This window comes from Rhinolophus sinicus, linkage group LG02 (assembly GCF_036562045.2).
Source record: "Rhinolophus sinicus isolate RSC01 linkage group LG02, ASM3656204v1, whole genome shotgun sequence".
NCBI lineage: Eukaryota > Metazoa > Chordata > Mammalia > Chiroptera > Rhinolophidae > Rhinolophus > Rhinolophus sinicus.
This window is the reverse complement of record NC_133752.1, coordinates 49,132,655-49,159,831: the sequence shown is the minus strand read 5'-3', so window position 1 is coordinate 49,159,831 and position 27,177 is coordinate 49,132,655. Positions and strand designations below refer to the sequence as shown.

General features: G+C 40.1%; 1 protein-coding gene across 2 annotated transcripts in view; it reads left to right on the top strand.

Annotated features, from left to right (window-relative positions):
• Nucleotides 1-5,191: 5,191 nt before the first annotated feature.
• GPAT3 (glycerol-3-phosphate acyltransferase 3) overlaps nt 5,192-27,177 on the top strand; it is a 54,661-nt gene continuing 32,675 nt past the window's right edge. The window contains exons 1-3 of one of the 2 annotated variants that reach the window (XM_019731307.2): nt 5,192-5,314; nt 6,131-6,420; nt 13,737-13,803. In XM_019731307.2, coding sequence (XP_019586866.2) covers nt 6,280-6,420; nt 13,737-13,803 — 208 coding nt within the window. In that variant the 5' untranslated portion in view covers nt 5,192-5,314; nt 6,131-6,279. Of the gene's footprint in view, nt 5,535-6,130; nt 6,421-13,736; nt 13,804-27,177 lie in introns of both variants that reach the window. The other variant, XM_019731306.2, reaches the window with a different exon arrangement.

The following is a 27,177-nucleotide window of genomic DNA, read 5'->3' as shown; positions in this document are numbered from 1 at the left end:
TACAACACAAAAGTGAGTGCATTGATTGGGAAGGAACAGGATCCTGAACATTGTCATGGGGACATATGGACAGTTTTTGATGAAACTGAGGACATTGAACCCCTAAATTCTGCTGAGTCATCTTTGCCAATAGAAGCAGCTTTCTACCTCTGCCTGAAGAACCTGCAATGACCTCCCCTGAGGTACTTGCCCTGCGTCTATCACTCTTTGCTTCTAGACCTGTAACTAAATTTAAGTCCCAGCAGACTTCGAAAGGTGAGGTACAAAGTGTGACCCATGAGGAGGTATGCTAGGCTTCAAAAAACTGCATGATTTTTCCAATTTCTACAGGGAGAAATCTGGGGAATATGTGTGAGGATGGATATTAAGGATGAAAAAATGGTGGAAGGATATAATGTTGGATAAGGTGAAATTTATTGAGATGAGCCCACTAAGCCGAAATCCTGGATTTGGTGTTTTAGCTCAAGGGATTAAAAGGCCTCTAATAGTTTGTTTTGTTGTCTGAAACATGGATCTACACTAAATAGTTGGAATGCCAGAACTGCTCTGGTTTACTGTAGAGGAAAACAGCCAACGGCTTAGGGTGATTGGAATAATAGAGTGGATATAGTGTCATGAAAGACTCGATCACCAACCTGGGGAGGTCCAAAGACATACCTTTACCTCTTCTGTGAAAAATAAATTTGTAAGGAGACCCCAAGCATCCTTGAAGAGTTCTGTGGTTGCTATTCTCTGTAGGTAAGAATTTACAGTGGGAACTTCTCCCATTGAACTGGGATCCCTAAATGCAGTTGGGATAATGAGCCTCCAGGAAAGCAGGTGCCAAGTGGCTGCACGTAACTGCCAAAGACAAGGTGAGTATGATGATTGTAATGGACAGCAGAGTCAAAGAAGTAATCAGAATTGTCTGACTCAAAGAAACCTATGGTGTCCACTAGGTGGTCAAAAGAAATAGATGTCAGTCTACTGAATTCTCATTTGTATTCTGTAGAAATAGAAGAGGTCTAGGTTTAGTCAGCAGAAATCTAACTTGAATTACAAAACAGATAGCCACAGTCCCTCAATTAATTGCCAAACTTGAGCCAGTTTACAGACCCGGAACGATTTGGAAGAAGGGGAGGCTGGGTCCCTATGAGGACTGCTGAAGTTTTAGACTGTTAATCTGTCTCCTAGTCTTCCTTAAAGGGACCTATGGCCGTTTGCCAGGATGACTGTACAGGATGAAGAAAGGGAGATAATCAGACTTTTCCGGGACTAATGGACATTGTTTCTGAACTGACACTAACTCCTAGAGGCCCAAAATGTCACTCTGATCTACGGGGAAAATAGGAACTTATGGTGAACAATCAAGTTTTAGCTCAGGTCCACTTAACAGTGGGCCCAATGAGTCCCTGAATCCACCCTGTGGTTATTTCTCCAGTTCTGGAATGCATAATTAGAATAGACATGTTCAGCAACTGGCAGGATCCCCATGTTGGATTCCTAACCTGTGTAGTGAGTAATATTTGGATGAGCGATCAGGAGAGAGGTATACAGGAAGTGGGGTTGTGGGCAGAGCATTGTGATGTGATCAAAGACCCAGAGTAGAAGAAATCCTGCAGAAACCAGGGGAAGGAGAGAAAGGTTTTGCTGGAATGGGATGGAAGTTAAAGTTGCAGTGCTTCGAGAATTTAACCTAAGATGATCAATATTTGGACTTCAATTTGTGACTATTTAGGGGAGTCACTGCTGGCTTTGAACTAGTGTATGGCATGAAGTAAAATTCTGTGCTGGTGGAGAGAGGGTAGAATAATGGACAGGGGTTACAGATGAATGTGTGGGTGCTGATATTACGCACTTTACAGTGGGCCAATGAAACAAATATACAAGTCAAGGTAGGATATGATGAAGGCCCCAAGAAAGATGTGAAATCAGCGAAAAGAGAGGTCTCAAGGACTGGAGACAAGAAATGTAAAGCTTGTCTGTATTTTTTTTTTTTTTTAAAGATTTTATTGGGGAAGCGGAACAGGACTTTATTGGGGAACAGTGTGTACTTCCAGGCCTTTTTTCCAAGTTAAGTTGTTGTCCTTTCGATTTTATTGTGGAGGGTGCCATTCAGCTTCAAGTTGTTGTCCTTTCAGTCTTAGTTGTGAAAGACTAAGTTGTGATCACAGCTCAGCTCCAGGTCCAGTTGCTGTTGTTAGTTGCAGGGGGCGCAGCCCACCATCCCTTGCGGGAGTTGAACCAGTAACCTTGTGGTTGAGAGGCCGTGCTCCAACCAACAGCCATCTGGGAGCTCAGCGGCAGCTCAGCTCAAGGTGCTGTGTTCAATCTTAGTTGCAGGGGGCGGAGCCCACCATCCCTTGCGGGACTCGAGGAATTGAACCTGCAACCTTGTGGTTTAGAGCCCACTGGCCCATGTGGGAATCGAACCGGCATCCTTCAGAGTTAGGAGCACGGAGCTCCAACCGCCTGAGCCACCGGGCCGGCCCCAAAGCTTGTCTGTTTAATAAAATGCTTCAGCAATCTGCTTTACCCCCAGATTTCTCCGTTCTACCCTACCTCTTAAATTAAATCAGTATTTGTCATTGGGCTCCAACTATGACATCTTATTTACCATAGACATCTTTTCATGAGAGTATTGATATTTACTGAGAGCTTTGTAGCCTAATCTCCTCTGTTCCCATTACCTACAATTGCTGTCAAAGCAAGGGTATGAAGATACAAATAATATGAGTCCTCAGGTAAGGGCTGGCTCTTCAGAATCAATTCTTTTTTACCTTGGCTCCCAGAGACTTACCTGGACCTCAGGGCCTTTTGTTATCTGTTAAATGTAACTCTCCCCTCTTTGGCCGTACTCTAAGGGCTTGCTACTCAAAGTGTGGTCGGTAGACCAACACATCAGCATCACCTGGGAGCTCACTGAAATGTAGAATCTCAGGCCCCCTCCCAGCCCTACTAAGAACTTTTGTTTTAACAAAAGCCCCAGGGATTCCTACCCAAAGTAAAGTCTGAGAAGCTCTGGACTAGATGCTAATCCCTTTTCTTCATTCTTCAATACAAGTACATTTGGCCTCAGATATTGACAAGGGGTCATGCATGGACTTGACAGTAAGTTTTGTCAAAGAATCTAATATTTTAGGACTGGAAGGGATCTTAGAAATTATGCAGGCATAAAGGAACCATGTGATTTATCACTCAAACCAGGACATTTTTGAGAGTGAAAGAAAGTGTTATTAAAGTATATGGCAGGACAACAGGTGAAAAACAGGATTGTACTGAAAAACCTCATTATTGAACATTTACGATCAGCTAAACTTGAAAGATAGAATCTCCAACTCAAATAACAACCTCTCCAGGTAGGTATATTATGTAATCCCAGTTTACAGAGATGGTAATTGTAGTGGGTTGAATTGTGGCCTCCCAAAAGATATGCCCAAATACTAATGCTTGTACCTGTGACTGTAACTGAATTTGGAAAAAAGTTTTTTTCAGAGTAAGCAAAATCTCAAAATGAGATCATCCTGGATTAGGGAGGACGCTAAATCAAAAAAGGTAAATGTCTTTAAAAAGAAGGGAAGAAAAGATGTAGGAAGAAGGCCATATGTGAAGAGTGAGGCAGTGATACAGTTATGCAGGCCCAGGCCAAGGAATGCTGGGAACCCCTAGAAGCTGGAAGAAGCAAGGAAAGCTTCTCCCCTAGAACTTTTGGAGGGAGGGCAACTCAGCAGACATCTTGATTTCAGACTTCTGGCCTTCAAAACCGAGAGAATAAATTTCTGTTGTTTGAAGTCACCAAATTTGTGGTAATTTGTTAAGGCAGCCCTAGGAAACTAATCCATAAATGAAGGGAGTCCTAACTGCAGGAAGGGAAGGAGGGTCCTATCCAGGTTTAATTGAAAGAGCTTCAAGCAGAGCAGGAGAGGGGCAAGCTGAGTAAAAGGGAGGGGATGAAAGGGAGCTGTGGGACCTCCCCGATTTCTTCTCTTCCCTCTCCCCCCTTTATCACTGTAAAGGTGAGTCTGTCTTGGTTCTCCTGTGTTTTAGGCGAGAAAAAGTTGGAGGAGAGCTTTTGCTCTTGCAGCAGGTTGCCTACTGATCACTGCATAGAGCTTTGTTTTTCACAAAGCAGTTTCACTTTTGACCATAAAAAGAGTTCATTTTACTGATGAGGAAGCCGGAGCACAGAAGGACTAAATTATTTGCTCAAATTTATAAGTGTTTGTGCTGGAGTCAATCCAAGACTCCAAATTCTGTTAGTACCATTCCATTATTCTGTGGGACAATAATTTTTCCACAGCAGTGAAGAACTATAAACAAACCCCAAACCAGTTCATGGAGTTTGGTCGTGAGCAACAGAAATCATTGGCGATTGTGGACACTCAGCATCTCTTTCTGGATGGGCAGAAAAAGGCTGTCCTTACACGAGGTTGCACGCACCGACTTTGTTGGGTAGCCTTTGGTACTATCATTCCGCATTCCTTAGGAAATGAAAGGAGAGTAAGAATTTTTCCTGACCATATAGGGTTGAGTCAGTGTAATCTTTTAGGTTTTATACTAAATCTGTATATGTTTTCAGCAAGGATTTTGGAAAGATTTTGGCAATTTTTGTAAACTAGCAGACCATAAAGAGGTCAAATTTTGAGAAACCAAATGCCTGAAACATCTTCATTCATAACTTGGTTTTTATGACCATTATGTTATCATTTTTTCCCTCCTTAGTAGGGTGAGAGGTTGTGATACCTTCCTTACAGGAGGTGAAGAGGACAAACATTTACATTCTTTGCAATGGGGCTTCTCTCTTCCCTTCTGCTTCTCACTTCCCCCACACCCTGGACAAGGGCGGCTTCCCTTGCAGTATTTGCCATCGACTCTGTTTCTGCTCAGTTTGCTGGCTCTCCCAGTTTTTCCAGCTTGAAATAACACTCGAAAGAGACCTGAATGAGATTTTGGTTCCATTCAGTGACGATCTGGAAACCCCGGGCAGCATGATTGTCTTATCTACCTTTCTCAACATCCCTTCTCCTGCTCATTCTTAAAATCAGATCAGATCTCTAAAAGACACAATAACTGCATTTAAGTAAATACCCATGTAGGGCTTTGCCCTTCATTGTTCTAATCAGCGCTAGTGAGGCAGCAGTGCGGCGATTGAATACCCAGGAGGCGCTGTCAGCTTGGCGAAGGCTTGCGCCGGCCTGGCGTTTTTCTGCAGCTTTGGTGAGCTTGAGAGTGTTGGGTGAATGGTTAGGGGACGCTGTGGTTGGAGTCTTACCCCAGGAAGGGAGCGACCCTCAGCCGAAAGAGTTCTTTGCCAGGGAGACGGCTGCTGAGTGGAGTAGGTAACTCGTGGAGAGAGCTTTTCAACCCCCCTGATAAGCTCAGCTCCCTACGGGAGGGAGAAAAAAGTGTGGGAGACCTGGAGGCGGCGTCAGCGGCAGCTCAGCAGCGCTCTGTGCATTTCCCTCTTCCTGAAAGCCCTTCCCAGAGGTCGTTTTACACCCAAACAAACAAGATCTTCTCAGGCTTCCTGGATACGCCAATAGGTCATTTTACGGGTAAAGATACTAACATTTTGCAGATGAAAACTCTGCTCCCTAAGGGACTTTTGCTGAGAAGGCTGGGGGAGGCGGGCATGGGGACGAACGGAGAACGCCAAGGAGGCTGCGGAGCTCGGGGTGCAGGTCCCGCCTGGATGCTCCGGGTTGGGTGGCGGAGGAGGTGGGGCGAGGGCAAAGACCAGAAATAGGGCGTCCGACGGCCGAGCCCAGCCAGCCGCCAGCACAGTCCTCGGCCTGCCGCCAGTTTCGCCGGCGGCCGGTGTGCTAGCAGGGATCCTCGCTCCCGGAGGGCCTCCGTGAGTCACCCGCTGAGCTGTCGCTATCGCCACCCAGAGGACGTCAGGCACAGGGTGGGGCGCATTCCCGGCTGCACTCGCGCGCCCTACCCGAGCCTTGGTGTCCCTTCGCTCACCCGAACTCCCATCATCTGGCCGGTGCTACCAGGTCTGCGAGCGCTGCGGTGGCTTCCGCGCTGGCCTGAGCCTCCAGCGGAGAAAGAGTTAACCCTCCCGGGCGAGGAGGAGCCGGTAGAGGAAGGAAGGAAACTGCGGCCGTTCTGAAAGTTTTTTCTTCCTCCCTTTTTTCCCCTGCAGAGGTGAGTGCCGGGAGGCGGTGGCGCTGCCTTTTCAGAGCCGGGCTCCGCGCCTCTGCTCCCTGGGCTGCCACCTGACTACCTGGGGACAGGGACAGCTGTCTCGCTCGAACCTCCTCCGGGACCCGTTCGGAAAGGGTGCGCCGAGCCATGGAGGGCGCAGAGCTGGTGGGGAAGATCCTTTTCACCTGGCTGACGGGGGTGCTCGGCCTCATCCTCCTGCCTTCGGCCTTCGGAGTGTCTTTGGGCATCTCTGAGATTTACATGAAGATCCTGGTGAAAACTCTAGAGGTGAGTGTCCGCAGGGATGTGGCGTCCCGCACCTCGGAGGGCTTGAAGGGGAACTCGGGGAGGTGTGGGCCGAGGGTAGAGCCAAGTTGACGCGAGGGGACCAGTTCCGAAGGTCAGTGGTCCGCAGGGGTGTGCGTTTCGGTTTATCCTCCGCAATAGTGCGAAGACAGCCAAAGCATCCGGGCTGAGACCCCTTGTCCACCCTATTGTTCCCGTGGTTGAAGGCTGAACCACCCCACCCTCTGTTCTGTTGGGATTATTACAATTTGTACTGATTAGAATAACAGTGCGACACACTATCATGTCATTGGATTTCTTTATATCCATTATGTAGTGCAACTGTCACTTCAATCTCCTTAGCTTTTACAGCCCCAGGTTTCAGAGGTCCTTTCGTGTACTAAGCCATCCTGTCCAGAAAGACATCATATTCTCGTTTATGCTCATGATAAGAAACCAATTGCTGGATGATATAAAAAAATCTGATTATGTTTTAATGGAGTCATGGAGATTTTTATCTAAACAATGACACTTGAAATGTCATTGAAAATATCTCTTCTTTGACCTCAGCTCTCCCTGCACTCCTGTTTCCAAATTCTGCAAAGAAAGGTGTTAGTTGGAAGTGGGCCTGGCGGGGGAGGGGGGGGCAACTGCAGGTTACCCTTATACAGGGCTTTAATTAAATTGCAAAGGGCTTTCCCGTTTGCTATCTCGTTACCTGCTCCCCAGAGCCTTGGAAGGGATAACACTTAGGCAGATAAGCAAACAGACTCAAAGAAGTACAGCAGTTTGCTTGAATGAAGTGGTCTTCACTGAGGAGAGGGTGTGTTTGCCTAGTGGTTAGGAGTACAGATTGGGTACAGATTTGCTTAGATTTGATACTCAAATCCCAGCTCTGCTTGTCAATATTGACCTTAGGGAAGTCATCTACTTCATGTTCCTCATTTTCCTCATTTATAAGCTAGAAGTACAATAACAATTTCCATAAGTTTGTTTAAGCAAGTTAAAATATGTCAAACATCATGTGCTCTTCTCTCTCAGCTAGTGGGTGGCTTCCAGGTGGGAGAGTGTCTTTGGGCCTCTCTGAGATCTACATGAAGATCCTGGTGAAAACTTTAGAGGGAGATATATACAATCTCCCACCTGGAGATTACCTGCTAATCTCCCACCTACTAATCTGCAAATCTCTTCTACCTGCTACTAATCTCCTGTTTTACCCCAGATTTTTGTTGCGCTTTCTCATTGTGGTCATTTTTCTGTCTAGTCTTTTAAGTTATATTTGATTCTTCATCCTCAGCCCTCATGTTCTGAAAGTTCTGTTGTTTCTACTTGGGACGTATTTCGCAGTTTTGGACATTTCTTGCTGACTTTACACTTTGAACTTGGTCACAGTGCTGTGAATGTTGTAGCTGCCTTTAAACTGTTAGATTTCTTCAGAATATTCTCCCCATACTGTCTTTCCCCCAAAATAAGATCCAGCCGGACCATCAGCTCTAATGCGTCTTTTGGAGCAAAAATTAATATAAGACCCGGTTTTATTTTACTATAAGACTGGGTACAATACAATACAATACAATACAATACAATACAATACCGGGTCTTATATTAATTTTTGCTCCAAAAGACACATTAGAGCGATGGTCCAGCTAGGTCTTATTTGCGGGGAAACAACGGTAGTACATGATCCTCTTCAGCTGGTGTTCACCCTTTCTTACAACTCTGAAATGATGGCACTGTTCTCCCACACTGCAGTGTCTTTTGGAATTTTTACCCCAAGTGAGAATGGAGTGAGGATAAATCACACACGCTGCCTTGCAGGTGCTGACTCCCATATTTCTTGCTTTAGTAATTCAAGGTACAACTAAAGACACGTCAAGGAGAGAGGCCTGCTAGTTGCTGTCAGCCTGGCAAATAACTACTGTACTTTGAAGGGATATCTCTGGTCCAGCTTCTGGCCTTCAACTTGGCAGGGCCTCAAGTTTTCATTTTTGTCCATCTAGCGTTGAAGAGACTTTTAGAGTCTTTGTTAATCAATGTTTGAACTGTAGTGGGAGAGACACCACTTAACTTGGAAACCAGGTAGTGGCAGCATAAGGAACCATCCTCTTTGCTAAGACTAATTCAGAGATCAGAGAGATCTTGGCATATATGGCACTAGAATGGGGATTCATTTTGTGAGCCAACTCTGACTTGCTGGTCGTAGCTGCCTGGAGTGCCTGCATTTGGGAGCAGCTGGGTTCATCAGGAAAGAGTTGTGATCCCACAGTGATACCTGCTTTGGGCACAGGAAAGGGAAATGACAACTCAAGGGTTTTCATCTTTCAACTAGAACAGCAGTAGATGTTTCAAAGACATTTCTGTTAGGTGGGGGTTAGTACAATAGATTGCTTTTCCCGACTACAGGGATAGTTCTTATAAAAATTGTGCTATTTAGTTTTAGGAAATCTTTATTAGTATTTAGTATAGGAACATCTTTAGTTCTTGACAAATACCCTGCCTTTGTGTAGATTCCATTGATGGCCTAGCCCTTCTGTTACTCACTAATCCTTTGTATGTTCTCAAGTGATTTGGTTGTTTCTTTCTCTCTTTTGTATTCTAGTCACAAAAGCATTCTTTGGTCTCTTTGATTGGAATTGGAGATTTTTCAAATTTCTCAAAATGTTACAATTTACATACCATTTAAAAAGGTCACTTAGTTTTGTACATTATGTGTTTACCTTTATAAGTTTTATTGACAATAGGTGGCTTTTTCATGACCATAAATTCAAATTCTGGAAGTTGAAATGTGTGTGGAATGCCTTCTGAATAGCTGACTGTGGTAATTGCTAATTGTCAAGTAACTGACCCAGCTGTATGTTCTTCTTTGACTCCTTAGCTGCCCATCATTTCAGGTCATCATGATTTATTGAGGACCTACTGTATGCTGCCTTCTGCATCTCTGAGTATCTCTAGATGTGTGCATTAGCCCCGGATATGGCAAACTACTTGAGGACAAGGCTTGAATTCTTAGAATAAGTTTAGTGATTCTCTAAACCAGTGATTTTCAAGGGCTATATAATAATTTCTAAAGAATATTATAACTATATTGAGAAAATTGTTTTAGAAATACAAACTATGGAAAATAAAACTTTAGCCTCGATGTGTAGAGAATGATTCATCTGGGTGGTAGGATGTAGGTATCTGAATCTCTAGGAGGGTGTGTGTGAAGTTTTTTTATGTTTATCAGAGAAAAGCATGGATTAAAGGTTGAAAAATGCTGTTCTCAATAGTGAAAGTTAATTGTTAGGTTAATGATGTGGGTGTGGTGGTGAAGGATTTCTATTCATTGGCCTAAGATTCAAGGGAAATAAAGAATGGGAAGAGAATATAGAATTGATGGAGGAGAAGTTAGGGGGATGATATTAAATAATCTAATCTAACTAGATAGTATAGGCAATGGACAGATGATAAATATCAATGGACTAATTTTCCCCTCAACTTTTGAGGAATAAGATGGAAGAATGAACAATTTCTTCCAAAGTTCTGGCCTTGTAACCTTGGGCAGGACACTTAATATCTCAAACTTAGTATCTGCATGTGTGTATAGGAATACACCTGCTAGAGTTATTGTGCAGAGTCATGAGGACAGGTGAATGAAAGCATTTGATACATAGTAGGTACTCAATTCTTGGTGGAGTTTGAATTCAAATCTTTTTTAGTTTTTTCTTTCTTTCTGGTCCTATGTGGCTAAGATTTAATCTACCTTTATATCTTTGATGGGTCAACATACATTCTCAGAGCAAACAATTCCTGACTTTTATTTCACTTATTATTCTTTCCCGTTACCTTCTTTACCATCTACCAATTAGTTTTCCATATTTTTAAAAAGGCATGTCAATAATTCTCAGGTGGTTATGACACCTCTGTTATTATAATACTCAGTTATTATAACTGATGTTTGAAATAAAACAAATGTGCTAGAATGGCACGACAGAAAGTAATAATAAAAGCTATCAAGGCAATGTGCTTTTCATTTAACTTAATTCCACAACAACTCTGAGAAAGGGTCTATTATTACTCCCATTTGTGGATTGGAGAATGGAGGTTCAGAGAGATAATTTGTTATCAGTGGTAGATAAATATCATAAAGTGGTAGAATCAGAATTTTAATTTGAATCTAGAGCCTGAGTTCGTACTCTACCAAGATGACAGTCTCTGCCAAGAAACTGTTTTATTATGCTACAGATGGTGGCCTGCCATTATTCGAGTAAGCCTAATATTTTGAATGTTTATATAATTTTATGCATTTTCCCTAGTCTCTTTAGTTAATTCTTAAATGTGTTTTTAGTATAAAAACTGAAAGTTGTAATTGTCTAGGTGACAGTGTCACATTTTTGCAAGTTTTTGGCCTAACCTTTAAAAATTAGACTTAATCCCTTCTTTTTGATACATTGTGGACAGCTACCTTTTGCCCTCAAGAGGATTTTGAAATTAAGTGGGGTGACAACCTGATTGAACGTGTCTTTCAACCTTCTTTGGTGGAGATGGGGCATGAGATGGGGAAGAGAAATGGGGATTGTTAGATGCCCCTACTGTACTTCGGGGCCATCTTGCTGACAGAGCTGCACCTTTCGTGTTGTCTTGAGGCAGTGTGTTCTGAGTTACCTATGGAAGAGATTCAGAACCTCTACAGAGACCTTTTACCTCTGTATTTGGGCTTACATGATCAGCTAGAAGAAGCCAGCATGATAAAAGATAAATAGCTATTTATTGGGAGATGCACTGGATGGTCTGAAAAAAAAACCCTGATCATTTTGGTACCTATAGTGGGGGGTGTGGGGAGACAGGAAGAAGCCAACATTTTTCTACTTTGTGGCCTATTATGTTGTGATCATTGGATAGATTATCTTCTTGAATCTTTACAACAAACTTGGTAATTGTCCCTGGTTTAGAGATGATGAAAATGGGGCCCCAGGAGGTTAATATATTTTGCCCAAGAAGATTACAGCCTGAAAATGGCAGAATTGCAATTCATATGCATATGTGCATCTGTCTGACTATAGAGCATAGGCATGTTTTCATTTTCACTGGAGAGGAAGCCCAAAGAAGAAAATGGTTTTCCAGTATACATTTAATTGCATTAAATGACTTCTCCTCCAACCTTAAAATTTGCTGGTCTCAAACACTGTCACTGTATTTTGTAGGATAGACTTTTGCAGTATCAGGAGAAGTTATGTGTTCTGAAACTTGTCTGGTGACAGAACACAGGACTCTTTGTAACATACCGTGCTATTTGAGCAATGCCCCTGTATTAGTTTTCTAGGCCGTCTTAACAAAGTACCACAGATGGGTGGCTTAAACAACAGAAATTTATTTTCTCATAATTATGGAGGCTAGAAGTCCAAGGTCAAGGTGTTGGCAGGTAGGTCTCTCCTGAGGCCTCTCTCCTTAGCTTGCAGATGGCCACCTTCTTGCTGTGTCCTCACCTGGCCTTTCATCTGTGCATCCCTTCCTCTTCTTATAAATACACTGGGCAGATTGTGTTAGGACCCACCCTAAAGACCTCACTTTAACATAGTCATCTATTTAGTCATCTCTCTAAATACAGTTACATTCGGATGTACTGGGGGTTAGGGCTTTAACATATGAATTTTGGGGGGACATAATTCAGACCATAGCAACCACAAAATATTAATATTTTCCATCAGGTGAGCATGGAATAATTGTCCTAGTTGAAGTTAATTACTATTTATATAAAATCACATGCCTGCAATAAAAATAAAGAAACTGAGCTCCAAGATTAATAATGATTGTTTACAAGATTTTATTTTAATCATATCTTTGGTCTACTTACAAATGATAATAGGTAGCAAAGTTTTCAATTGAAAAACTATAGAAATAAACCTTTACCTCTATTGAGCAAAGGTGGGGAGGTTTAGAGTTTGAGAACTCCTGCATTAAGTCAGCAAGGAAGAGAAAAAGACACAACCAGATTAAGATTGAGTCTTATTATCATTTGTGACTTGCCACATGAAGCCTCAAAGATTAGGCCTCTATTTATAGCCTGTTTTCTAAGCACAAATGGCATGTTCCTACTTGGCTCTTTGGGATATTGTGCAGGGGTCCTGATGTAATCGGATCATGCCTTACTCTTTGACCTTCATGTATGTGTTTTAAGTTATTTATTTTCTATCAGTTATTTTCTTATTTATCTGAAATTGTTTTTTCGCCTCTGCGTTCAATCCCTTTGAGTTTAGCAATCACTGAGATGTTTTTGCCTTGACATATTTAATAAATTCTGTCTTTTTGCCTCTTCAAGGGTGCTTAAGTTCTAATAATTATTACAATGCATTTTTGCCTCTTATTTTGCTCTCCCCCTAACCCCAAATCAGTCAATTTAACTATTATTAGCTTCTGGGATTGTAATCACCTAAGTAATATTTTAAAGTCTCCTTTTTTAAACTGGAAAAATAGCCATTCAGATTTTCTAGAGTGCTGTCAACAAAGTTCACTTACAGGTTTTGAACTATGATGTTAATGTTAGAAAATTTTGGAAATGCATAAAAGAAGTATAAAGAATAAAACAATAAGTCCGATCTTAATATATTTATTTACACTCTTACATACATTCAAGACAAAATGGGAGTTGATTTTTCCTGTTTTTAACTTCTCTCAAACCTGTGGTTCCTCATAATCCTAACATGTCCCCTATGCATCTTAAAACATAAGTGACCAGGTGGGCGTATGATTTCTTTAGTTATTAACTTCACCGATTCCTTTTCAGCTTTCCAGATCTGCAAGCTTATCTTTGATGCAGGCATTTGGGCCTCTTTGAATGTGACTCATACTTGAATGCCTAATTTGCTATGAAAATAATAGTTGTTCTCTGGGCCGTGGGTTTTCACATGTGTTAATCTAATTTCATCCTCATAGCAACCCTATGGGATAGGAATGATTAGCCTCATTTTCAGATGAGGAAATTAAGGACTAAAGGGATTAAGTAATTTTAAACCCAGACAGTCTTGATGCCATAAACTGTGCTCTTGTCTGGCATGTTTCACGACCTTTTCAAGGAGTAATTTATTGGGATACCAGGTGTGTGTGAGGAGTTTAAATAGAGTAACTGTGATCTTTTCCCCCTATTAGAGCTTTATTAGTAATGAATACAGGAGTATACCTGGGGCTTGGGATACTGCTACATCAGAGATTCACTGGAGGATCTCTTTAATTCAAGTAGCACTAGGGCTTAATGTTTAATGTGACTTCTGTATAAGCGTGGTTAAAGTATTCTACATTTATCTGTGGAACAATTTAAGTTAATACTTCTTGTTTTTGAACAGTGGGCCACATTACGAATTGAAAGAGGAGTCCCAAAGGAGTCTGTTCTTAAAAACTCAGCTTCTGTTGGTAAGTCTTCCTTTTCATTACGATGGTTAAAATATCCAAAATATGATGATGTAAAATATCCCATTTATATCTACTCAATTTGAACTTGAAATATGCATAAAGTAGTGCATTCTATAGGCCTTGGATTGCTCATAATTCTGTCCTTTGTGCAAAATAACAGCTGTCTGAGTTTTGAATGAATTGTTATTACAAAGGAGGTCATATTTGCTAGTTTATCTATGTGTTCTTACACAGGATATTGCAAAAGGCATGCATTTAAAGGTTATTCATGGTTTTAAAGATGCAATCAATAGCTTAAAAAAAAAAGGTAACTGAACTACCTAGGAGTTAAACCTATTTTTGAGGTTTTCTTAGCACTTTATTCTAATTTGTGGTTCTCAAAGTATGTTCCTCTTTCCTGCTAAAGGCTAATTGGTAATACATGAAATAAAAAGTAACTCCCCCGTGAAATAAGCTTGGAAATCACCACACACTACACCTTTCTTTTAGAGAGTAATATTGCGCAGTAACAAAGGTTCAGAAAAGTCTTGCGGTAAAGAAACTTGTTTAATTTTTGTTAGAAGTGAATTAACAAATCAACTGAACTAACCAGTCCCTGCTTCCATTTGTGTGCTTTGCTTTTATCCCAAAAAACCCTGTCACTTGGAGTAAGAACCGTTTAAGACACCAGGTTCATAGGGAAGTAGAATTCTATGGGAGCGATGGCTATGAACTTAGGAAGAAACGAATCACTAGATTTAGTTAAAAGACGAAGCTTTTATGTGCTTTTCAAAATTAATCATTGAAACAATTTTGTGCCCATCTAATTTGGGATTAAAAAGGTCAAAATGTCAAACACTTCACTAGAAGGGATTTATCTTCTAGAGGCTTGTCTAAGAGGAATTGTAGAAATTGTATACTGTTGTGCATTTTGGAAATAACATATCTGAGTGAAAACATCTGCATTTTGGTGTAACTGTTGTGTTGAAATGACTGAAGCAACTCGTAGACTTTCATGGTATCTACTTAAACACCAAAGTATTATCACCGATAACATTTTTACTAAGATTGGATATTTTTGGCTATACTCGATCCTCTTTTTAGTACTGGATACCTTTCTCTCAGTTATAACAGATCTATTAATTTTGTATTTTTCTGGATTGGGCACACTCTTTCATGTCTATGTTTTAAGGAGAGAACAAATTTTGTTTCTTGTTTTCTGTTGTACTTGGTGAGATTTGGGGCTGTCATTGATCTTGAGTGACAGTCTATGGGGTCTTATAGACTGGGGTGGTGGTGGTGGTGGTGGTGGTGATGATGATGGTGATGATAATGATGATGCATGTTTTGGGCTGTGAATTTAAAAGGGCACAAGGTGTTTCAATTTGGTAGGTGAAGAGGATTAAAAAAATTGCAAGGTGAGGATGGCCAGTAGCATTTGCTTAGTTTTTTTAGCCTATGTGGAAATGAATATTTTCAATTGTTAGATTTTTTTTTTTTTTTTTTTGTCATACGTCTGTCTTTTCTATTTTTGGTCTTTGTCTTTTCCATGGTACCTCCAGGGAAGTATAGAAATGAACAGGAGGAGGGAATATAAATCATAATGGTTTAGAGTAAATCTGGTACCTAAAATTTGTCATATTCAGGGTGGCTGCCCTTCCTTTTAGCCTGTGAAATAGGGAATTGACTGTGGCAGTGTTAAGCATTTGCTCCCTGTAGGGGGGATCCTTACACTGTCATCTTAAGGGAACCAAAGATGATTAAGACATGGTTCCTGTGGCGAGACAGGCATCTGACAGGCCATTGTGATAAATGCTAAAATAGGTGCATAAGCAAAGGACAATATGAGATCTAATTTAGGCTCTGATATGTGCTGCTTTTATCTCTTGTAATGCCACAGCTGTGCATGGTATGCATCTCCATTCCATCCGGACTTAAGTCCCTCTTGGGTAGCCCTGTTGCAGGGTGTGTGCCCTGTTGATACATTCTGGTGTTTGGAATCAGCAGAGAGGTATTATCTCAATCCTAGACAGACTGGCAGAGGGTGATGAAACACACTGAGCACTTGTGTGCGGGCTGGTGCAATCTTCTGCCTTCAGAGCATCATGTCTCTGTACTGCAGCCAACAATAGCATAGGCTGTGTTGAGCCAGTCAAAGTTTAGACCAGGGTCACAGGCAGGCCAACCAAAGCTTTGGGGAGTGAGGGTGTGAATTTGAGATGTCTAAATGATAGAGCACTGACAATAGGTTTGGGGAGCTGAGAGGGAGAGATTAGCTAAACAGGGAAAACAGTTATATTTATTCCTTCTGCTGCTCTTTTACTTGGTGAAGCATAGTTTTGGAAACAATTTTCAAGTCTCCCTCTCCAGTTAAACCCCTCTTACATTGTATTTCTTCTGTGCTTTTATTGAATAAGCTAACTGAAAGCTGAACCTAGGGAAATATTATCTTTGTGGTTAAATAATTCTCTTCTGTATTTAGCTGTATTCTCCTGTGTCTCCTATTTTAAAAAACTGTCTAATTTGATCATGAGTAAAATCTCTTTAAGAAGCTCAGTTATTACACCTTCCTCTTCTAGGTTTAAGGACTTTTTCTCATTGTTAATACAATGATGAAGAAAATCCCCCCTACTTCCCTACTTCAAGTAGCTATCTTATACTGAGCAGAACTTCAGTGGAGACTATAGAATTACCCTCTACCCTCGTTTTTGTTCCTGGAGAGCTGATGTACGGAAGGGTATTGCCTCCTTTGCTTCTTTGCATCAGTTATGCCTTCACCACTCCAGCCATAGGACAAATGCATATCCTTTGACCCTGGGACATGGTCTGACTGAGATTTTAGCAACTTTCACTTTACTCCATTGTAATTCATGCCAGAGACCATTTGACTATTAAGTGCCACCAGCCTCAATCGTTGGGTACCTGACTGATTTCCAGGACGTATTATGCTATCAGAATTGATCAGTTAGTAATTTTGATTGTAATTGTAATTAGTATAATTATTAATAATTATGTCCTTTCCATGACTCAAGATTCATTTCACTATAATTGCATAATGATTCTAGGACATTTTGAATGATTACCAACCAAAAGTCAACAGGCACGAATAAAGGCCTGCATTTGCCCTTGCCGAGGGAGTGTGAGTCACAAAGAATACAAATAAATAGAGGCTGTGGCTTGGTCATTTTGACACTGTACCCTGGAGTGTTTTGCTGGTCTGACTCAACACTGTGGGCAGTGGGCAAAGCATGCTGCCTCCTCAGGCCCTCCCGTTGCCCTATCTCTGCAGGCACCACATGTAAGGATTTTGGGTTATGTGGCCTACTGTTAATTAGGCCCCTGTGCTAGATTTCTCTTCTGCCCTATATCTCTTGCCCCCCAGCCCTGGCTTCCTCCCCACCTCCCACAGGACAAGATACTATGGTGAAGCACCTGATGTTTTACCTATTCAGAGAGAAAACGATGCCTATCATTTCCCTTTAATTTTACTTTTGGAATTCTTTCTGTGAGACTTGACTAACCATGTTGATACCTGTACAACACTGGTTACATCAACATTAATAAAAAATATTGAAGTCACAGAAAATGCGGGGTAATATTTTGTGACAGATGTGTAAGGAGTTATCATTTTTCTATCTTCTTTTATCTTGGGGAGACCATTTCTGATAATCTGTTTAAATCAGCTAAGTTGATTTAGCACTATTGTCTTGGTGTAAACTCTGAATATACAAATCAGTATCTGCTGTCCTCAAGAATATGGACTATAATGCAATCAATGGGGTTATCATACTGATATAATACTGCAACTTGTCTAGCTGTTTGTAGAGAGAAAAATAATCCACTTATGGGATATGGAAGGATTACAGGTTGAGATTTTCTTTATGACAGCTAAATGTCTACCTGCTTTTACTAGTCTTTATTGGTAAGTCTTATGCCTGTTGGTGATGATGATGATGAAAACGACAATTTTCAAACATGTACAAAAATAGGGAAATAGTATAATGTAACCAGCATTTGTCAAGATTTTGCCACACTTGATTCAATCCTCATTTTTTGCTAATGTATTCAATGCAGACACAAGATTTCATGTCTTTCCATGCATTTTAAAAAAGGGACTTTAAAAAAGAACAATAGTGCTATTATGCCTTTAACAAACTTAATAATTTCTTAATATCATCTAATACACAGCCTGTATAAAAATTTTCTTGACAATTTCAAAATGTTTTTATAATTGATTTGTTTGAATCAAGATTCAGTCATGGTCCACAAATATGCTTGTGTGTTTATTTAATGATACTGCTTTATTGGACATATGGAGTATAATTTTTGTTCTAAGAACTTAATAGCAGTAACTTAATAGCAGGTGATTCTGAAAATATTCACAAGCATGCCATACATTTTTATCCTCACATCTTAATATAGCTCTGACGACAACGATTTGATTCTTTTGCTTGTTTGCTCTAAAGCAATGAGATTAGTCATCTATGTTTCTAAGTGCAATATCATGAAAACTTAGTTCAACCACTTTGGAGAACAATTTGGCAATTCCTACAAAGTTGAAGATCTATTATACTATAACCCCACAATTCCACCTTTCCTAAGATATCAAGCCTACCCAAACTCTTAGTATATTAGGAGACAAGTTACAAGTGTACACAAATAGTGAAAGAGTGAAGACAACCCAGTCACTCATCAAGAGGAACATTAATATGTACTCTGGTTTATTTATACTGTACAGCGTCAAAATGAATTAAATGGATTTACATGAAGAGAACAAAGCAGACAAATGTAAAGCAATGTTGAGAGAAAAGAAAATGTATAGTATAATAACATTTACTTCAAATTTAGTACCATAAACAGATATTATATGTTTATGTAGATATTTGTAGATAAGTATAAAAATATGTGGAAAAACATATACTACAGGATAATGGTTATCTTCTGGGAGGGAGAAGAAAAATGGGGAGATAGGTTTTAATTGTATCTATAATTTTTTTCTTTAAAAAATATCTGAAAAAAATATAGCAATAGGTGTCGTTTTTTTGTTCTCGTATTTTTTGTTCAAATTATATTTTAAACATAAAAATTAAAAAAAGCCCAACCAAATAAAATAGTAAATAATCATTCAGCTAGAGTTTGATGAATGGAACTAGTTTTATATGAGTAGAAAATAGGTACCTGTCTCATGGATGTGATTGATGGTTACCTGCTCCAAAACACATCTCCATTCAGCCTACCAGTGCCTGGAATTTAAACTTAAACTGATGGAACAAAGGAATTGTTAATCAAAATATATTACCTCTTGAGGTTTCTCAGCCTCAGCACTACTGACATTTTGGGCTGACTAATTCTTTGTCATGGGGAGCAGTCCTTTGCATTGTAAGATGTGTAGCAGTACCTCTGGCCGCTACCCACTAGCTGCCAGTAGCACACCCCTAATGTGACAACCAACAGTGTCCCTAAACATTGCCAAATCCTGGGGGGTAAATTCCTCCTCTTCCCTCTCCCATCCCTCCTTCCACTCCTTTGTGAACCACTGCTCTTAGAGAATAATGCATTAATCTATTGGTTTCCACTATCATTAGCACAATTTATTTTAGTTTTCTAACGAATAGGCCCTTGAAAGAGCAGAACTTGATTTCTGCAGTTTCTGCTGGCTGGTTTGGAGAGTGATAGCATGAACAACAGTGTTAGCAGAGAACACGGGATGGTGGGAGAGGAAGCATGTTCCTCAGGAAAGGTAGAGGCAAGCCAAGGGAATCTTCCTTCAAATTTCGCCTCATAATCCAATGAAAATATACTGTCTGTTTTGGAGGGACCTTTAGAGTTGATTAGAGACCTGCGTATAACCCTGTGCTCTAACCTCTTAAAGTAGATGACTTAGCATTTAATTCTGGCTAACAATGAGTAAGCAGAATGGAATGGTTCTGGCAGGAAGGAGAAGGTAGAGGTCAGATCAGACTAATGAGCTTAACTGCATTGCGAAGTGATGGGTGGGAAGGGTGATTTAAGCCCTAAATTACAGAAAGGTAGGTTCGTTCCCATTTTAAGAAACCAGTTAAGAAGTTCATAAAACATACTCTCTCTTGTTTTTCAGATTGTTTTCTTTTCACATAGCAGTAACAAAGTGGATGACTTGCCCAGTGCCCTATCCCTATTTAGTGATATTAGCTTTTTTTTTTTTTTTTAAAGCATAACTGATACAAGCAGCTTTTAAGTCTTTCTATCTCCAGCCTTTCTAGCTACCTAGCCTTTGGAGATCTTGTTGGAGATTTAGCTCTCTTAGTCCCAAACCCCTCAGCAGTTTAGAAGAGAGTACCGACATCTTAGAATTACGGAAGTTTGAAGCAGCTGGTGAAACTGATACTTAAGGATTTTTTGAGAGTGAGAAGATAATAGGATCGGACGATAGGACAGTCAACTTAAGAATACGTCCCCTGTTTACTTAGAGACATTCTCTTTACTGTTGGGAGAAACAGACATCTCATCAGGGACCCATCAAATACAAAATCCAGCTTGTTATTTTAGAAGTGTTCCCAAAACCAACCTCCCCATCCACCACACCCCTTCTGGCCACCCTATCCCCCAGAGAAAACTCCAATCAAAACTCCAGAGCTTCTTAATTTGTTTGTACCTTTTAGACAAGAACCTATCAATAATAATCATCGTCATCGTCATTTGTTAAACACTGACTCCACTGTGTAAAGTTATTTACATGAGGAAGGTCTTGTTAATCTTCATGTTACTGGTAAGGAAACTACAGGTGAAGAAGGTCAAGTAACTTGCTTCAGATCATGTCGATGTCTCCCGCCCTAAACCGTGTCTTCCTTACCAGCTCCTCTGGTCAGTGCTTTCTAATTCTCCCTTTGAAGGCTGAGGTGACTCACAAACAGAAACTTCTATGCTGAGTTTTGGCTTTGTCACATACTAGGAAATACATAACATTTGAATCTCATATCACCAGAACCATTTTTGTTGAAGAAACAAATCTAGTTTAGCATTACAATAAAAAACACCATGCATAAATGTCAAACCATAGGTTCACATTTTAATTGAATTGGTAACTCATTTGACGATGGAGTTTTATGGGTGCTTCTGTGTTATGTGATTTCTTGTTAAATCAAATTAGTTATGTCCAAATCAACAAAGTTAATATAGTCTGTCAGTCCAGATATGGGTCAATAGTATATTGAATAAAATGTTAAAATATTAGTTGTTAAAATGAAACTCTGCCTGTTATCCTAAATGCCTGTTGGTTTCTCTGAAGTGTTGACTGACAACTGATTGCGGTATCTACACTTCTACCCCGTTTTTGCTTCAAAATAAGTATAAACACATGGTTAATTACATGATTAATATTTACATCTGGGGTTAAAATCTTCTCATTTTATAATCAGCATTGATTATTTTATAAGTTTCTGGGGAACTACCGGGCATAGATTCAATAAGAGAGTAGATTTGAAAAAGCAGGTAGATTTTTCTCATATGCTTTTCTCAAAAGAATAAAACTACATCTGCACAAGATGTGGCCTCAGATTCCTTACCACAATCCTACAGGTAGCTTCTCACTACCAACTGATTTAGAGTTGGCCTTCCTGATGAAATTTTGTTACCATCCCTGATCTAGAGAATAGACAGGGTTTCTCTGTGTACCAGAGGATCACTAACTAAAAGGAGAGGAACCTGCTGAATAACTGGGTTTTGGCACAGATTTGGTTTTATTGATTGAGATTGTATTGATGACTTTGACATAATTGAAAGGACAGTATAGTTGATTGAATGTTCTTACAAACTACCTAGGAAACAGACATAGAATTTCAAGTAATCTTGATGGTTTTGATGAATGAACCATCAGAGAGAGAGAGATGACATTCAACATCCTTTACCTAAGGAGGATGCTCTGAAATGGGATAGAAAAACCAGGCTTGGTTACATGATAGGAAAAGGCTTGCCGCAATAGAAAGGCGAGAGGCAGAATTTCATTAGACAACCAGGCAGTAGAAAGCAAAGGGTAGAAGCTAACATGGTACGGCAGGGCATAACAGAACCAGTATGTTCAGCTTACACAGTGACAAGCTGCGTTGAGTCACTAACCCTGGTCTCTGCCATGGGTTACTTACTGTCTTCTGTGTCCCTAGGTTATATGCTGAACTATGCACATAACTCTTAGCCTAGTTAAGGAGATATCACCAATATTCATATACCTGTGGGGCAACTGAGAACTAGACAGTGTTAGTGGTATTGGATTCCACAAACATACATTTAATTAATTTGAGAAAGAAAAGTCAGAAAATGTAGAATGAAAGATCATTTGGATAGGGGACATCTGAAAGTGTTGTTTTGTGGATAGTGTTGAACTGGCCTTGTGGAGGTAGATGGAGATTATCTATTCAGACAGGACTTTCTGAACTGGGGGGATAAGGAAATAGCTTAATTAGCAAGAGGAGTGATCTTAGTTTACAGATGGGACAAAAGATAGAAATGAGGTTGACCAAGAGGGTAACAATAGGTTATGAAGGGCCTCAAAAGCAGAGCAGTTTAGATGGAATGTAAAGGCAGAGATAAGCCCAGGTTTACTGTAATTCTGAAGGCTGTAAAAAGGGTTAATACAGTGGTAAATGAGATTTGTGAAGGTTGATTATTGAATTTAGAAAAATACCGAAGGATGACATATTAAAGATGGTTAATTATTAGGAAAGAAACTTTTTCCTCCATATCCATAAAAGATGGAACAAAAAGATTGGCTTAAATTGAAGTAAAAGAATTAAGTTGTATGTAAGACAAAAACTTCTTGTTAGCAAAAATGATCAGAAAACTGGACCAGGCTAGTAGGTAGATTACAGAGAGATTTTTGACAACTAGGATAGACAGAGAATTCTGGGAGAGGTATGAAATCATACAACAAGTCTTTTCATTTTTTAGCAGTGCTTGTCATCTTGGCTGTAATAAATTCCCTATATAATTCTGAGTGTCTATCCAGTGTTCAATCTGTCTTTATGTAGTGTTTGTCTCTGTAAGAATGGTATCTGCTTGTGGGCTACTGGCTCTGTAGGCAGAGAAAGCAGTAACATTCTTCATTTCTTTTTTTCTGCCAGCAAAGAAGCAACAACTTTTCAAGGCCTTTTCACATTTTCTCCTTTCTCTGAGAGGTTTTGTAAAGGCACTTCCCAATTTTGTCTGCCTTTGTGTGTATGTGTGTGTGTGTGTGTGTGTGTGTGTGTGTGTGTGAAGCTCTGGGGCAGCATAAATTCTCCACTGAACAAGAAGGGGAGGAGCCAGGGCGCTTTGTACACAGAAGGCTGGGGAGGTGGGGGCAGATAGTGGTAGTCCCATGTTTGGTGAAGCTAGGCTCTTTTGGTCAGGGAAGGGAGAGAGCCCATTGGACTTGTGGTTAGTGTCCATTCTTGGGTTAGGGTGAGAAGAAGCCAGTAATGTCTGGCGGCCCTGGATGTGGGCAAAACCTTTAGGCAGGGACCTTCCCCTTTGTGTGCCAGCCTCAGACAGCGTAATGAAAGTTCTACTCTGTCCCCTCTGCACTAACTTTTCTAGGTCAGGTGCTTGGTTTCCCTGCTTCTCGTCCTCAAAACCCTGTTTTTCCCGAAGCTTGGGCGGTCTACAGAAGAACTTTAATTCCCTGAAATCCTATTCAGTTTTCTGAAGGTTCCTCTGGGACCAGAACCAGTAGACCCCATGTGTCTCCTGTAACTTTTGGGGACACCTGGTGAACAACAGGAAAGAATGGGATGTGGCCTGCTTTTCTGTTAGAGCCTTCACTGTATCTAGTGTCGGTGCTTCTCTCTGGAATTGATGGGCCTTGCCTCCATGCTTCTCTGGGGCTGAGCGCTGGGCAGCCCGCACCTGCTCATTTCACCTGGGAAATAGGGCTAATTGGACCCTGGAGCCAGAGGATGCAGGGGACACCACAGACAAACTTTGTGGGTAGGATAATTTGACCCTGTTACCTTAGTATCTGGAAAAACACACTGTTTGCAGAGGGTAGCAACTTGGAGGAACACTGGCTTCAGGTCTTTTCAAAACGTTAAAGTACTTTGGAGACAGTGCATATGAGTAGCAAATGACAACCTTCTGCAAGTTAGAAGAGGAAACAGTGGTGCCCCTTTGCAAGCAGTGGCGTTCTCGTGGTTTAAGCAGAGAGGGCATTAATAATGAATTCCAGAGACCATCCCTTAAAAAAAAAAAAAAAGATGAAGACCAGAGAGTACAGAGTTTGCATAATTAATAACATGCCCCTGCTTGGTAGGCTATGTAAAGTACTTAAAAGTCTTTGCAAAGGTAAGTGCATGTTCCTTTTTTCCAAGAGTGGTAAGCTTTTTGTTTAAGTTAGTGTTAAGTTAGTGTTAAGCATCTATTAGTGTGTCATGCATATTCGTATACTTCCCTTCCTCTTCCTGCCTCTGCAATGACGTTGGCACAGATGTACTCAAATGAATGAACATCCGCATTTTCAATGACTCATGTCCAAGCACAGTTTACTTTCCAATCAGTGGGCAACCCACATGAAGCCTTCACACAGATGTCAAGTACGTGATGCTGCAGGCATTGCAAAACCCCAGCGTGTGACAGTGCTCATCTGTCATACACGATAAGCATGTGCTCAAGGTTGCTAATCAATAAAGCATTTGTGTAAGGGTATGTGTGCAAGGAGAGAGAAAAACAGGCGTTTTGTAATCGGCAAAAGGAACTAACTTTCCACCCCCCTTTTAGGGTTAAAAAAAAGGGGGAGGACGTTCCCTTGCCATTCCCCCCTTACCCCCATAGGACAAGCCAGCCATTGTGCCATTTAGCACATGCCGGATTTAATTTTAGCAACTTTGAATTTCATAAGTTTGATGTAACTTGGTCTTATTTATTTATTTATTTATTTATTTATTTGCGTATAATCAGTTAAGACATACCCTGCATCTTATAATGAATGGAGTTAGTGGTTCATGGGCTCAAGGAAAACAACAAAAAAGAAACAATGGAGTTCTGCTGATGTGAAAAATTTTGAATGATTTTAGGAAAAGGGGTGTCATGTGGAAGAAATTGTAAGCAAAAGCAGGACTGCAGGAGAGCCTAGGACATATTAGGGACCCAAGAACTGATTTGGTGTGGCTGGAGCCAGGATCAATGAAGGTGAGTTGAGGTGGAAGCAACTGAGATTGAATATTTAGTTTTAAGTCAAATCCTAAAAAGCTTTGAATGCCAGACTATGAAATTACTTTCTTAGATGAAGGGATCTCAAAATTTTGGGAAGACCGAACTGGTAGCTTTGGGGAGTGAGGTAAGACAGGAAGGGGTTGAGGGAAGTAGTGATGGGAGACAGGAAGGCATTCTGGAAGGTATTGGGACCTGACTCAGAGCAGTGGGGTTGGTGGAGAGCTGGAGTATCCAGGCAGACGTGTAAAAATGTGAGCCTTGGGGAAGAGCTCAGGACAATAGATACACATTTGGGAGTTATTTGCAGAAGGTGAAAGTTGAAATGATGGATTTAATGAACTCACAGAGAGTGAAAGACATTTACAAAGGCTATAGAAAAATCATCATAGGAAAGGGGAAGGAGGAGATAAATGAACCACACAAAGATCAACCAGGAAAGAGAATAAGAGCAGAGGTAATGGAAACTAAGAGGAGAGTTCTAACTTGATGTTTTCTCTTTCTCCTCATTCCTCTGCCCACTGATACTCTTTTGTGCTATGTTTTTCTCCCAGGAATAATAGACGTTGTCTATCAACTCCTTTTCCGAAGTAGAAACATTGAATACCTTATCTGTAAACTGCTTTCTGTGAGTGTATACACATATGACATAAGGGATTACTAGGGACTTCTAAAGTTAACTTAAGAAATTAAGTATTTTTGGGTAAGATTGGAAGTACAAGGGTGTCACTAGTCATGTGGAAAGTGATCATAACACCGTTTCACATTGTTCCATCTTTACAATTCTGACGACATACTGAGCCATCAGGCCAATGTGATTCTTGGAGTTCTAGCAGATGAACTCACAAAGGACATATGTGTACAAGTTTTTGAACATTTTAAATTTGTCTTTATGCATCTTTCAAACATTTTTGTTTTTTCATAAGTAATACATTCTCATAGTTCAAAACTTGTAGCAATTTAAAAACATATGCTTTGATAAGTGTAGCTTCAACCCCTGTTACTGTCTACCTCTACCCATGTTAGTTTCTTATGGATCTTTCCAGTATTTCGTTAGCTATTACAAACATGGTATTATAATGCAAATACTTATTATTTCCTTGACTTGCTAACACCAAAGATAACGTACGCTAAACACTATTCTGAGCCTTGTGTTTTTCCCTTGTAATATATCCTATAGTCCTTTCTGAATTATTACTTTAAAAATTTCTTCTTTTTAAACAACTAATAAGAAATTGTATTGTCTGAATGCAAATGGTGACTTTTACCGGTAGTTCTCGACCTTTTGCTATTAAAAAAAAGCCAAAATATATATATCTGTAACATGAATTCCACATAACATAATCTGTGATTTATATGGGATTGCTCTGTAAAAGAGAATTTGTAATTTTGATTGACATTGCCAAATTGCCCTTCATTAATGATTGTACTATTTGTACTTCCATTTGGAGTATATGCAAGTGGCTATTTCCCCATTGCTTCACCAGTGGTGTAAACATATGTCAAACTTTTGGATTTGTGCCAGTCTGATAGGTGAGAAGTTGAAACTCAGTTTAGTCTTAATCTGCATTTCTCTTATAAACAGTTCGTGTTTAAGGGCATTTGTACACGGTTCATGTTTAAGGGCATTTCTTTTTCTGGGAATTATCTACTCATGTCTTTTGACCATTTGTCCATTTCTCTTTGATTTCTAAGACCTTTTCATATGTTAAATTAATAAGCTTTAGTCGGTACTGAGATACAAATATTTCTTTCAGTTTGTGATTTGTATTTTTTTCCTTTGCTTATCATGCTTCTTCCTATGCAGATAATTTTCGTTTTTATGTTGTCAAATTTATCAATATTTTCTTTTTATAGTTTCTGGATTTTGAGTTTTGTAGTAGAAAGATTTTCCCTCTGCCCGTTTTAGGGGAATCTTCAGTGTTTTCTTTGATTACGTTTATGGTTTTTTTTTTATATTTAATTCTTTGATTCATTTATTCTGGTGTATGTGCCCGTATGACTACCCAGTTGTTGCAGCACTCTGTATGAAAACATTCATCTTCACCAGACTTATTTGCGGTGCATCTTTAATAATTTCCTGAATTTCGGTATATGTGTTTGGATCTCTTTCGGAACTTTCTATTCTGTTTCGTTTGTTTACTTGTCTTCTCAGGCACGGGTTTCATGTTGTTTTAGTTATTGACATCTTAGTACATTGTTTTAATATCTGGTGGGGATAGTTGTTCTTGTTTGCTT